Below are 15,083 nucleotides of genomic sequence, written 5' to 3'. Positions count from 1 at the left end.
TTACTACTGATGATAATGTTCATGGTCATAATTATTACTGATTATAAATGCTTACATATTCTCATCACTCTACATATATTACTTCATTTAATACTGTAGCTCCAAACTATGGTATAGACCAATAAATTTGCCCAAAATCAAACAGCAAGTAAGTGTGCTATTTAATTGGATGCTATATCATCTCTCATACTTACTTTAATGTTTGGGAAAGAGACCACAGTCATAGCATGAGGGTTTTTTTCTGAACACTGATCTGTAATTAAAGAAGAAGATACCTCTGTCTTCTTTCCCTCCATATTTTCTACAAGCTGATAGTAAAGGCTTAGTTTCCTGTAGACTGGTAGATCAGGTTCAGTCTTTTAGGCAAGGCTTAATGCACTACTCTGTATTTCCTAATGATTCACATCAGAAGACACATACTGTTTGTCCTGTATCTCCAGATGTCCTAGATCTCCTGTTCAGATTGATGAGTGAGCTCAGGTGTTCTCAGCCTACTGCAATTGATTGTTATAAACCTATCCACCAATCTTTTGCCTAGGGGTTTTTAGGTAATCAGTCAGTGTTGATCATTGCATGGATCCCTTATTTTACAAGGAACTGCAAAATGGTGACATTCTAATTCTATCATACTTTATGTATTACCTGTGATTTTTCAATAAGAAACTATCAGCTATTGGTTTACTCTAAAATATGTTTCATATGAGAAAGACAAGATAAATTCTCATTATCACTCAGTTTTTAGAATAACATGGTTCCCTAACAACGTCAAAAGTTGACTAAGGTGGAGTTTTTAGTGTCCTTAGGAAATTACAAATTTATATTTTGTAGTTATTTTTTTTAACACTCAAATTGTCCCTGACCAATGGAAACCTCTTAAATTTAGTGCCTGTGTCTTTTCTACATCTCCTCAGTAGTTTATGAGAGCTTCCTACCCTTTGAATATGACATGATTCTCAAGCTTATTTTGTGTATTTTCTGATGTAGACTCTCCAGGATGCCCTTTTAGGTAGCAGGTAGTATTTAAGGACCATAGTTCAGGTCCTAAAGATGACCATTGTTATGAGGTTGTCATTGTTTTTAGGCCTGAGTGAACGAAATAGGTGATCAGGGGTGTTTCTTTGTTGTTGTTGTTGTTTTTAAGTAGAAGATAGGGGTGCCTGAGTGGTTCAGTCAGTGGAGCATGCGATTCTTGATATGAGGGTTGTGAGTTTAAGCCCTCCATTGGGCGTCGAGCCTACTTTAAAAAAAAAAAAAGAAAATATATAGTATTTTTGTGAACATGAGAATTCATAAGAAACGAATCATGAATGAAAGGAAACTATCAGCTGTTACTGGGTATTTAGGGTAAACAGTGTTTTTATTTTCTCTTCGATTTTATATTTTTATCTCTTTTATGCTGGAATCTTTATAAAAAGATTGCAATATATATTGAGACATATAAAATTTATCAAAATAACAAAATCACATTGCCACTAACAACATGACTACTCCACTTTTAAGATTTCCTTGACGGTTTTTTGTCTTTAGGATATTTTCCATCAATGATGTACTTAAAAGTAATATATCACTTGAAATGATTTTTTGCATGTGTGGCTAAGTCACCAACATGAAATACAATTAGATTATTTCTGTTTTCTTTTGTTTGCAGAGTGGGTCAAGACTCAGTTTATTTTATTTGTTTTAAATCCAAGTTAGTTAACATACAGTATAATGATGATTTCAGGAATAGAATTTAGTGATTATCACTTACATTTAACACCCAATGCTCATCCCAACAAGTGCCCTCCTGAATATCCATCACCCATTTAAACCCACACACTCCCCCTTCAGCAACTGTCAGTTTGTTTTCTGTATTTTTTGTTCTTTTTTTATTTTGTTCTTTTTTGTTGTTGTTGTTGTTGTTCTCTGTATTGAAGAGTCTGTTATGGTTTGCCACCCTCTTTGGTTTTATCTTACTTTTTCTTCCCCTCCCCTGTGTTCATCTGTTTTATTTTTTAAATTCCACATATGAGTGGAATCATATATTTATCCTTCTCTGCCTGACTTACTTTGCTTAGCATAATAAACTCTAGTTCCATCTGTGTTCTTGCAAATGGCAAGATCTCATTCTTTTTGATAGCCAAGTAATACTCCATTGTATATATATGCCACATCTTTATCCATTTGTCAAGCACTGGACATTTGTGCTCTTTCCATACTTTGGCTATTGTTGATAGTGCTGCTATAAACACTGGGGTGCATGTGCCCCTTCAAATCGCTATTCTTGTATCCTTTGGATAAATTCCTAATAGTGCAATTGCTGGGTCGTAGGGTAGTTCTGTTTTTAATTTTTTTGAGGAATCTCCGTACTGTTTTCCAGAGTGACTGCACCAGTTTGCATTCCCACCAGCAGTGCAAAAGTGTTCCTCTTTATCCACATCCTTGACATCTATTGTTTCCTGAGTTGTTAATTTTAGCCATTCTGACAGATGTGAGGCAGTATCTCATTGTGGTTCTAATTTGTATTTCCCTGATGATGAGTCATGATGAGCATCTTTTCATGTGTCTTGTTATCTATCTGTATGTTTTTGGAAAATCATCTGTTCATGTTTTTTGCCCATTTCTTCACTGGATTGTTACTTTTCTTTGTTTAGGGTTTTTTTGGTTATAATAAAGCAAATGGTTATATAGTTTCCAGGTAAAAAGTGTATGCCTTATTTTAAAAGTACATACACAAAGATCTAATTTCCATTTCTTTCACATACTCTTCCTTCCTTTACAGATAATCGTCTTTATTAGTTTTGGGGTTATTCTATTGTTTCTTTTTAAATATCAGCAAATGCTTATGTATTTGCTTATTCCACCCTTTCTTACACAGCTGGTATTGCTTTTTTTATTAAAAAATGTGTATCCCAGAGATCATTCCCATAGCATTATATAGAGAGCTTTTTTAATCCTTTTTTATACCTACGTATGATACTCCATTATATGGATGTACTATAATGTATTCAATCACCTTAACTATTTTATGATATTTGAGATGTTTCTAAGATTAAGGTTTTTTTTTTTCAGTATTTTACTAGGGAATACTAGAATTACAGATAGACATATATGTAAATTTTGCTGTGTAATATTCATCCCTGTCTGTAAAGGTTGTACTGTTTTACACTCCTACCACTGACAGATACTTGGATTTTATCGGTCTGATGTATAAAAATAGATGCCCACTGCAACTTTAATTTTTATTCCTCATATTTACATAAGTTTTTTCTTAATTACAAGCATTTTTCCAGATTGCTAGTCTTTTTTTTTTTTTTTTTAACGTTTATTTTTGAGAAAGAGAGAGAGTTTAAGTGGCAGAGGGGCAGAGAAAGAGAGACACAGAATCTGAAGCAGGCTCTAGGCTCTGAGCTGTCAGCGCAGAACCCAATAGGGGCTCAAACTCACAAGTGGCTGGAACTTAGGAACTGCAAGATCATGACCTGAGCCGACGTCAGACGCATAACCAAATGAGCCACCCGGCTGCCCCGCTAGTCTTCTTTATGTTTAATAACTGGTTATTATTCCATTTAGATTTATTGTAATTAGTTATTTCACTGTTGAGAATTTTAGTGGCTTTTACTTTTTGACTAGTGTGTGCTTCTAATACAATATATATATAGAAAGATACATAGTATTACTTGGTTTTAAATTATTTTCTTGGTAAATTCTCAAAGGTTCTCACCTATGAGAACTTCATATTATTAAGTATTACTAAGTATATTGCTAAATCATATGTATGACTTGTTAAATGATTTTTAAATATATTTTAATGGTGGACATTATCATTTTTAAAACTATGTTTAAAAGGATAATTTAACTTGACATTTCTTTGATTAAAGTGAAATGCACATTCCCCTCCCTTTTATCATTGACTTCATTTAATCTAATTGAACAGTAAAATCAAGTCAGTTTGTTGCTAGGAGAGACTGCAAAAGGGAGTCTACATTTGTTTAGGGCAAATTGAGTTGAAAAGCTTTTCTTAAATGAAAATGATGGGGGCACCTGGGTTGCTCAGTCACTTAAGCACCCACCTTTGGTTCAGTTCATGATCTCCTGGTTCATGAGTTCAAGCCCCTCATTGGCTCCTCTGCTGTCAGCATTGGAGCCTGCTTTGGATCCTCTGTACCCTTCTCTCTCTGCCCCTCCCCTGCTTGTGCATGTACTCTCTCTCTCTCAGAAATAGACATTAAAAAGTTCTTTTAAAAGTTATATATGCATATAGAAAGGCTAGAGGAAAACCTGGGGAAATAAACAGTTGAAAATAATTTCAGACAACATTTTTTCCCAATATCCTAAATTGAAGTTTGTATCCTTTGATTTTACAGGGGGATTTTGGCACTCAGAAAGAAGCTGCTTGGGCCATAAGTAACTTAACAATTAGTGGGAGGAAAGATCAAGTAAGTTCAGCTCTTATTTATTTCTCAAAACTGGTAAAAATAAAACAGTACAGATAATTCTAAGATTTAGATTTCAGTTAAATCCTAATTTAAAATAATAGCAAGGTAACAGGCATTCTGTAATTTTTTTCGCCCCATATAAAAGTGTCACCTTGACTTCCTTTAGTTATATTTCATAGATGAGAAGTGTTCTCTTTATACCATCTTAGCCTCTAAGAATTTTCTAATCCATGGTAAGATCAAAGCACATGTAGTCGAGATTTTGGTTTTTTATTTTTAAACAGTATTAGGGAAAAATAGGACTTTTTAGGTTAATAGGGCAGACTGAAACAACTTCACAGATTCTCCTAACAAGTGAACATCAACAATAAAAAGAAAGCAAACAACAAGAAAAATTTATCAGCAGCAGACAAAGCAAGGAAGGCAGGGAACTAACCAAAACCAAAAAGCTGAGACTAGAAATTAGGGAAAGGAATGTGAGGTGCCTAGGTTGTAAAATTTAAAGAGGCACTCATTCTAGAGTTGTGTGGGTGACAGAGGTTAACATTGTGCCAAACTAGAAGAATAAAATGAGTTTTAAAGATTTCAGATAAATTTTACAGATAGGTAAAAAGGGTGAATTTAGAGCTGATACACAATAAGCTGGTAATTGTCACAAGTGAGCTGTAGACTGGTGGTGAGCAAGGAATCCAGAGCAGAATATAAGTAATAGTACATGGTAATAACAGCATAACAAAATATAAAATGATTGAAAAATATTATGAAAATTGAATTGAACCAATTGAATAGTGAATTGAAGGTGGCTATGAGGGCACTAAATGTTGTAGCACTCTCACATTGAATACTCCAACAACGAACAATTGTAGCTTTAAAAAAATCCAGCCTTTTAACAGATTTCATTATTTCTTAATCTTAAAGGGGAGGAAAGGATCTTTGAAGAAAGTACTCTTTATGGCATATGTTTCATATGAAGCTGAGTGATTCCTTCATTTTCACTTTTTTTCTAAGTTCAAGAAAAGTAAACACTACATTTAAAAGAGAAGGAATCTAATAATAAAACCATCTAACAATAAAGTCATAAAATAGTCTAATGTAGTCTAACATAACCTGAAAGATGAGGTCATGTTTCCTACTCAAAATTTTAAAGTCAAAATTATTTCAGTGAGATCATTTGGTACACAAAGTTCACTTATTATGTCATGGTGTTTTTATTCTTCAGGTGGCCTATCTAATCCAACAAAATGTTATTCCACCTTTTTGCAACTTGCTGACTGTAAAAGATGCACAAGTTGTGCAAGTAGTACTTGATGGACTAAGTAATATATTAAAAATGGCTGAAGATGAGGCAGAAACCATAGCCAATCTTATAGAAGAATGTGGAGGTAAGTTATAGGCTATTATTTCACATTTTAATGTTCTGTTTGTAACTACTTTTATTTTCTGACTAATGTAGCACTTCTGTATTTTTCTCAGATAATCAAGTAACAGAATAAAGTAAATACTATATTCTATATGTACAGTCCTGCTCAGCTTCTTGAATATGCTTAGGTAATTGAATTGCTGCCATGCATTGAACAGGCACTGTGCTAAGGTACTGGGAAAACAGTGGTAAACAAGACACAGCCCTTGCCCTCAAGGCATGTAGTCTAGTCATGGAGATAAATATGAACTGATTTAATGTGCTAATTACCCTAATAGAAATGTACAACAAAATGAAATACCTTATCCATCCTGGAAGAAGCAGGAAGTGACACCTGAGCTGGATTTTGAGAGATGAATAAGGATTAATAAAGTAAAAAGGGATGAAAGGTGTTCCAGGCAGAGATAACACCATGAGCAAAGTCTGAGGTGAGACCTAGCATTCAGCAAATAATAAGTAGTTCACTGTTGCTGAATCACAAAGTACGGGGTAGATGGCTGCTTAAAGAGGAGGCTGTAGATACAGCCAATCACCAGGCGTCTGCAGTCTTACAGAAGTTTTGTAGCACAGCAGATTCTTTATTCTATAGGTCAGTGGTTCCCAAACGTGACTGTGTGCCAGAGCCACCCAGAATGTAAACAGCATGTCTTAGCTTTCAACTCTTAGAATTGCCATTTAGATAGAACATGGAAGTCTCAAGTGTAGCCGTGGAACAAAATGTAAATGTTACCAACGTGGATGAGCATAAAAGGAAAGGGATTTCTGACAAGTGGAGAAGTAAATGAAAGGAGAAGTAACTATAAGAGTAGGAGAACCAAATCTTCAGTTTGCTTGGTGTGGAGTTCAGAGGCTTGAAAGTCAATTTAATAAGAAAAGCATGTTTAAAGTTACTAACGTGACAATTAGAGCAACAGAAAAATAATGCCTAACTATCAAGTTAGAAACAGAAGAGGGTGAATAGTGTTAGGGAACCTAATTAGGAAGTTGAGTACCAGAAAAATTAAACATAGTTAAAAAATTTTTTACTACTTTTTTTTTACCATGTAAACATTATAATTATTAAAAGTTGTATTTTTATATATTAAAATGTAGATCAGAGCCTTGCCTCCATCACTAGACAGACGTAAGGCCAGGAATCTGTATTTTTAAGCTTCTCCATTGGATTCTGCCCCAGGGTATTACAAGCTATTGAAAGATTTTACCTGGGGGATTGGTATATTTAAATAGAGCATGGATAGCAGGGAGATTGGTACCTTTGGAGACAAGAGGCAGGAAGCCAGTTAGGAAAGTATACAGCGGTTGGGCCATAATAAATGATGACATCAAGAAATGGATAGACTTTGAGGTTTTGAGATTTGATGATAGAGTATGGAGGGAAAGGGGTACTTGGGCTTTCTCTCAGATTTCACGTTGTTTGTTATCACCAAGTAAGAATACAGTAGATCGAACAATTCAATTGAGGAGAGGCAAATAAATTGTGTTTTGGACATTTTAAGTTTCAAGTACCCATGAAACGTCTGGTGGAATTATCATACAGGTGTTTTAATTCTATGCATCTAAAGCTCAGAAAAGAAATGAAGTTGTAGATTTGCAGGTCCTCACCTATCTTAGTAGCTAAATTTTTTTCAGATTTTATTTATTTTTTAAGCTTTTATACATAAGCAATCCCCATACTCAACATGAGGCTTGAACCCACAACCCTGGGGTCAAGAGTCACATGCTGTACTGACTGAGCTAGCCAGGCCTCCTAGCTAAATTCTTTTCACTTGGAAGTGCACGCCCACAAAGTGTGTGTAGAGTGAGAAATGAGCCCGTAACAATTTCTCCCTTGTAAGCATTAAAGGAAGAACACTCATGAAAGGGCAATTTCACTTTATTTCAGAAGCCTTAAAATTATTACTCCTGTCAAACAAAACAAGATCCAATTTGCATTTCACTTTTTATATATTCTTTTCTGCCTATGATTTAAAAAACTCATTAATGTTTATAGGGAAGATTCTCCTTAAATACTGTAGTTCATCTTGATCATTTTCTATAATGCTTAACAGATGTCTTAACATTCATATTTATTAATCACCAGTATTTTCATTGTTTTTATACATGGTCATTATAAAAACTTGACAGAGGCTAGAAAGTAGAGAGAATCTGCTTTTAACTTGTAACAAAAGCAGTCCATGTTGTTATTCCTTATAAACATTGGTTATGTAGTATTCTGAATAGAGGTGCCCCTTTGCTTGCTTAAACATTTACATGCGTTTAAACACTCAAGTTATTAACTTTTTAAGATAAATATGCTGCATCTTTGTGCATAAAACCTTTTTATTTTTAAGATTCACCTTTAGAATAGATTCCTTAAAAATCACAGATTTGCAATCCAAAAATTGAGATTATGTGGTCCCAAGAGTAATGTAATTTTTTGTTGTTGTTGTTACTGAATTTTAAATATTACCGTTGTTTCACTTCATAAAATTTCTTGCAGGACTGGAGAAAATTGAACAGCTTCAAAATCATGAAAATGAAGACATCTACAAGTTGGCCTATGAGATCATTGACCAGTTCTTCTCTTCAGATGATGTATTTAATAATTTTATAGTTTTCTTAGTTTTATGTATAAACATAAATCTAGAAATATAGTAAGGTCATACATGTATATATTTTTTTGGAATGGAATTAAGTATGTAGTAGTAAGGTCACCTCCAGAAACATAAATATTTTAGTATTTTGAAGTCCCTCAGGGGCGCCTGGGTGGCTCAGTCGGTTGAGCGTCCGACTTCGGCTCAGGTCATGAACTTGGGGCTCGTGGGTTTGAGCCCCGCATTCGGCTCTGTGGTGACAGCATAGAGTCTGGAGCCTGCTTCAAATTCTGTGTCTCCCTCTCTCTCTGCTCCTCCCCCACTCATGCTCTGTCTCTCTCTCCTTCAAGAAAAAAAATAAAGAAAAATAAAAAATTTTTAAGTCCCTCAGGGCATTAAAATGTAGTACTAGTTCTAAGGGCAAAAAAAGATAAGGAATTTTTTTTTATTTTTTACAAATTTATTGACATTAATAGTTAAAAATAGAATGAAATGTTCTTATTTTGCAGTGACGCTGAAAGGTTTGCTTGTAAAGTATCTTTGTTGTTGTTTTTTTTTTAATCTAATAACTGGAAGTTTGTACCTTTTGACTACCTTCCTCCACTTTTTTCTTCCTCCTCCCCCCACCTATGGTAACCACAAGTTTGATCTTTCCTATGAGCTTGTTTTTTGTTTTGTTAGATTCCACATATAAGTTAGAGCATACGGTATTTGTCTTTCACTGTCTGATTTATTTAACTTAGCATTAAATTCCCTCAGTGTTGATACATGTTGCTGCAAATAGCAGGGTTTCCTTTTAGTCTGAATAATACTCTGTTGTGTATATATACCACATTTTCTTTTTCCAGTCATCTGTTGATGGACATTTAGATTATTTCCATGCCTTGGCTGTTGTAGATAATGTGCTATGAACATGGGGGTGGAGATGTCTTTTTGAGTTAGTGTTTTTGTTTTCTTTGAATATATTCCTAGAAGTGGAATTGCTGAATCATATGGTAGTTTTATTTTTAATTTTGGGGGGAGGGAATCCTCCATATTGTTTTCCATAGTGGCTGTACCAGTTTACAGTCCCACCAACAATGCACAAGGTTTCCCTTTTTCCATATCCACACCAGCATTTGTTAACTCTTGTCTTTTTTGTGATGGCTATTTTAACGTCTGTGAGGTAATATCTCATTGTGGTTTTAATTTGCATTACCCTAATTACGAGTGATATTGAGCATCTTTTCATGTATGTGTGTACCTTTTATATTTCTTTTGGAGAAATGTCTGCTCAGGTCTTTTGCCCATTTTTTAATTGGGTTGTCTTTTTTGCTATTGAGTTATGATAAGGATTTTTTTTTTTGACACTGAACAAGTCAGAATTTATTTTCACTTGACATCCTTATAGTTAATAGCATAACATGTTTGTAAACAGAGCAGTGACACTAGTATATTCTATAATGTTTATGACAGGAATTAGTTAACCCATACTTAAAGATATTGTCACTATTATTTTTAGTAGGAGACCAAAAATAAATATGAGGATAGATAAAATGGAAACAATAAATCATTAAGAAAGTTAAGTTACTGTATAATGTAAGGTATAGTATACAAAAGTATCTTCATTTTGTCAGTATGTGGTAGTTGAAATTAAAGTATTAACTTATTTTCAGTATTGCCTCTTTGGAAAAATAAACCTAAAAGCAGTTATTCCTTTAAAAATTTTAATTAGGGGCACCTGAGTGGCTCAGTCAGTTAGGCATCTGACTTCGGCCTAGATCATGATCCCGCACTTCATGGGTTCCAGCCCCATGTCGAGCTCTGTGCTGACAGCCTGGAGCCTGCTTCAGATTCTGTGTCTCCCTCTCTCTGCCCCTCCCCTGCTTGCACTCTGTCTCTCTGTCTCCCAAAAATAAATAAATATTAAAAATAATAAATTAAAAAAATAAATAAAATTTTTAAGAAAAGAAAATTTTAATTAGATACAGCCACCAGTGGATTGGTTTTTTTGATGAGTCTCAACTTTTCAAAGAATAAGTCATAATACCCCCAACCTTTCCACATTATCCAAAAAAAAAAAAAAAAAATTCAGTGTTAATGAAACATTTTGTTAAGTGTATATGGTTTGAACATTAACCTGACAATAACAATACTGGAAAAAAATTTATAGACTATTTACCTACAGATGATCAAGCTAAGTTCTGTTTAGAATGTAATGCCATTTAAATAAATCAGAACTAAAATCCAGAAAAACATACTCTCTTAAGGGTATCTTGTATCACATGTCTTAGAATTGGATTTTTGGAAGTCCTAATTTGCAAATAGATACACACAAGACCTTATGATTTCTAATACCTCAACATGAAGTTATTTGTTACTCTCTTACATTGTGAAAAGAATAATTCAAATCAAATGCGTATTTATAGGAACTGCGCTGTAAATCAGTGATTTTGTGGTATTTCAAAAAAGAACCTTTAGCTGTAGAGCATATAGAATATTATTTATTCATTATAGCATAGCTATTATTTTACTGTTTTAAGCCCAAAGGTCATTTGTCTCCAATTGCTAGTAGAAAAGTATCTAAAGATTACATTTACTCTGCAAAAGTGACAGCATTAATTTCTCTTTTTTTAATTTTTTATTTAATGTTTATTTTTGAGAGAGAAGCAGAGAGACAGAGCGTGAGTAGGGGGAGGGCAGAGAGAGAGGGAGACACAGAATGCGAAGCAGGCTCCAGGCTCACAAACTGTGAGATCATGACCTGAGCCGAAGTTGGGACACTTAACTGAACCATCCAGGTTCCCCTAATTTTTTTAATTAAGTCATCAACTTTTATCTATTTGCCCAGGTAAAGAGGAACTATACATCTCAGTTTGAGATATAAAAGACCATCTCTAATTTCTTATATTTCACTCTTTTGGAAGATACCTATCTTGCATATTCTCTTAAGTTCCCTCTCATTTTGATGTCCCTTAAGAAAAAGGGACAAAATATTCACTTTCTTTTCCTTTTTTTTTTTCTTTTTTTAAGTTTATTTATCTTGAGAGAGAGTGTGTGTGCAGGGGAGGGGCAGAGAGAATTCCAAGCAGGTTTCGATCCCACGAACCGTGAGATCATGACCTGAGCCGAAATCAAGAGTTGGGTGCTCAACTGACTGAGCCACCCAAACACCCCAGAATGTTTCAGCTTTCTAAAGAGATGGTAGGACAGTGTTCACTCTCCTCATCTTTCTCATACTTTTTTTTATGGGAAATGAGAATATTTCTATAATGCTATTTATATAGCCTTTAAAACTAATTATCACTTGCTTTTTCTCTTTTCCTTTAGATTGATGAAGATCCTAGCCTTGTTCCAGAGGCAATACAAGGTGGAACATTTGGTTTCAATTCATCTGCCAATGTACCAACAGAAGGGTTCCAGTTTTAGAAAGATGTTGTGGAAGTTAGGTACAATGCAGCACTGAGATATATATATATATATACATATATATAAAAAGGTTTGATCCATCAAGCTTGGCTCATGGGATCTGCTGCTGCATTAAATCGGGAAAGAAAATGTGAAGATTTCATTTGGAATCACAGAAAATGCCCAAATGAGGTCAAGATGGCGAGTGGGTGCGAGTGAGAATGAGTGGCAAAATGTAACGAAAACTTTACATGAATGCTTATTTAGGTTGTTCAAAGTAAAAAGGGCTACAGGTCACAGATCTTCCGTGCCTGAGAAGGAACATTGACTTACTCTGTATCAATTGAGGGGAAAGTGCAGTACTGTCATCTTCAAGCCTTGTAAGCATAAAAGAGGATATGATGCCCATATAAGTCAAAGGAAAACGAGCCCAGGCCTTGCTATGAAGCAATGTGTGAATGGACAATGTTGAATGAATGTCTGGCTCAGTGATAGGGAGTCAGGTTCATCTTTCAAATCTAGGGCTCTTCACTCATGAAGCAGACTCCTAGTCCTGGAGTGACTGTGTACGAGAGTATGGTTGTGGTGCTGTATGTGAACGCATGCAAGCTTGATTCGCCTTCAGGGGGCTGATAACAAACCTAGTAAATCATCAAAGTGAGATCATAAGTGTTAATGTACACTGGACATGAAAACAAAGACCGGTTTAGCAGCAGACATTGGTTTACTCTGCAGCCTGTGTTTTCTATTCCCCCTCTTCCCTTTTCCCACCCACCCTCCTTTTTTTTTTCTTTTTAGTTTTTATTTACTTTACCTAGTATGGCTTTTTAGTTGCTTCTCAAGTCAGAAAACTTTTCAGGAAGGTTTCCCTGTGCATTTGCACCAGATGAATGTTTGATGCTATGAAAAGCTTTCCATATCATCAAAACTAATTTGTGTAGATTTTTGCATGAAAAAAATCATAAATTTCCCTCAAAATAGACTGTGTTGCAGTACACAAGTTACCATAATAGTATAAAACAGTAAAACGTGCTTTAAAAAGCCATCCTTTTCATTTTCAGAGACAACATAAAGATCTTTGCATGAGGTAAATCTACAGCATAGTTCATTTTTAGATTTTGTTGAGTCCTGTAAAGAAGAAGAAAAAAGTTTCAGTTGTGGTAGAATACCGTGCTGTGTTTAAATGTTACTTGTTTTCAAACTTTGTTTTCTATGAAAATGATATGGAAACTTCTAAAATGGAATTTGGTGCATATGTACTGCTGAATAAAGACCGATGAAGAGGTTTGAGTAGATGTACAAATCAAGTAATGGTTTGAACACCTTTAATAATATGCCTAATCTGTTCAATTGTTTTAGAATCTTTTTATCTTAGATGTAGGCAGCCATGAACAATCTATTTTGAGCCACTTTAGGGAGAAAACTTTGTATTTTTAAAACTTGCATAAAAGTTATGCAAGTGGTTTTTATAAATTGGAATAATACCTCAGTTTTGAGGTTATGCACACTAAATTAAATGTGACATAAATTAATTTGTACAAAAAGAACTCTTTATAAGGTGGCTCATTGTAGGAAATCCTGTGCCTTCCCCTTTGAGCACAAGTGTTGCATGAACAACAGTTTGCTATAAGAAACATACCAGATTAGCCACCATTAGCATCTATATCTACTTTGTGTTTAAAAATCAACTGGTAATTCTGAAACACTGTAGAATGGATAAAAATTATTTTGTGATCATAACTCTTTGTTGAACTAGAGTATTTTTGCAGCATTCCTTGTCATCAGAAACATGGTTAAAGTTTAAAACTAGAAGCAGCAGAAAACTAGCTTGTAAAATTTATCCAAGTAGAATGCAGGCTAGGCTGTCTTGGGGAAATAAACATTAAAACTTAAAGCAATGTTTTACATGGGGTGTGTGTGTGTGCTGTTTGGATTTTTTATATTACATATATATTAATGTAAAGTTAAGAGTATAACTGATTGGCTTGTTTTAGATTGTCCGTAAGCTTTTGACCTAGAACCAGAATAACAGAAGAAATGTCTTTTAGTACAGACTTAGTAATATTCTAACCCGCTGGATTTGTTCAGGTGACACTATCTTTGCTTCTGCTGTCCAACCCAAGATTTTGACCTTTCTTCATTCTTCCAGCAAAATGGACTGAGAAAGACAGCTTGAACTATATTTTACATAATACTCAACTTCAACACATGGCTCCAAATGGCAGATTACATACAAAGCTTGTTTTTTACAGAAGGCTTAAATGAACAAAAGGTGAACATAACGGTATTGTGTATCATCCATGTTTCTTAGTGAGCAAAAATCTGGCTCAGAGTAAGCCAGTAAAGTTATAAGAAGCCAAATGATTTTATAAAATAGTTATTTCTATAATACCTCCTAGTTGTGGATGATATCAACATCTGAATACAAGGGCTACCTGATGACCTAAATATTTCATTTCTACCTATGGTCTCATATAGGACATTGATTTTCTAATAGAATTCTTGGAAGGATTTTTCAGGGTCTGAAATTTGTTTCAGCACAGTTAACAGTTCACCACAGTTTATGAATTTAAACACAGCTCTTTGGGGCGCCTGGGTGGCTCAGTTGGTTAAGCATCTAACTTTGGCTCAGGTCATCATCTCACGGTTCATGAGTTCAAGCCCCTCATCAGGCTCTCAGCTGTCATCACAGAGCCTGCTTTAGCTCCTCTGTCCCCCTTTCTCTCTGCCTCTCCCCTGCTTGCGCTCTCAAAAATAAATAAACATTAAAAAAAAGTAAACACAACTCTTTGTTTTATTCTCTACTGATAAAGAAACTGATTCCTTTTTAACATAGAGCATTATTTATGGTGAGGGGAAAAAATGGACTAATGGACTAAGCCCTAATGTTCTTGACTTTTCACATCTTAAACTGCCTTTTGGAGCATTGAGCCCATCTCATAAAATAAGAATATTCTATTACAGAAGTGTGAGTAGCCCTAGTCTAAAATATATCTTTAAAGATATTTTTTCCTTTCTGTTTTGTGTTCTGATGGAATTAGTACTTTCCACATTACTCTGAACCAAAACCAGACATTTTGTATAACTAAAATTATTGACTAATGATTAAAAATACTCTGGAAGACCTTTTAACTTTTAGTTTAGGCTTACCTGGTAACTGCATTTCATAGGTTTTTTGTTTCTTTAAAGGTATCCTTGCATTGTAAAATGATGGGGTTAATTGTAACATCAATGTAATTTGTGGAACACCCTATTTGCATTCTCCATTGCCTCATTTCCCTCAAG

At 34.6% G+C, this 15,083-nt stretch overlaps 1 protein-coding gene across 2 annotated transcripts in view; it reads left to right on the top strand.

Annotated features, from left to right (window-relative positions):
• The window catches only part of KPNA4 (karyopherin subunit alpha 4), a 68,821-nt gene extending 55,116 nt beyond the window's left edge, over positions 1-13,705 (top strand). For both annotated transcript variants that reach the window (XM_030328703.1, XM_030328704.1), the window contains 4 exons: positions 4,347-4,418; positions 5,638-5,800; positions 8,318-8,412; positions 11,721-13,705. In XM_030328703.1, the coding sequence (XP_030184563.1) occupies positions 4,347-4,418; positions 5,638-5,800; positions 8,318-8,412; positions 11,721-11,819 (429 nt within the window). In that variant the 3' untranslated portion in view covers positions 11,820-13,705. The remainder of the gene's footprint in view (positions 1-4,346; positions 4,419-5,637; positions 5,801-8,317; positions 8,413-11,720) is intronic.
• The last annotated feature ends 1,378 nt before the right edge of the window (positions 13,706-15,083 follow it).

This window comes from Lynx canadensis, chromosome C2 (assembly GCF_007474595.2).
Source record: "Lynx canadensis isolate LIC74 chromosome C2, mLynCan4.pri.v2, whole genome shotgun sequence".
Taxonomy (NCBI): Eukaryota; Metazoa; Chordata; class Mammalia; order Carnivora; family Felidae; genus Lynx; species Lynx canadensis.
Note: the sequence above shows the minus strand (reverse complement) of the source record. Positions and strands in the feature narration are given on the sequence as shown.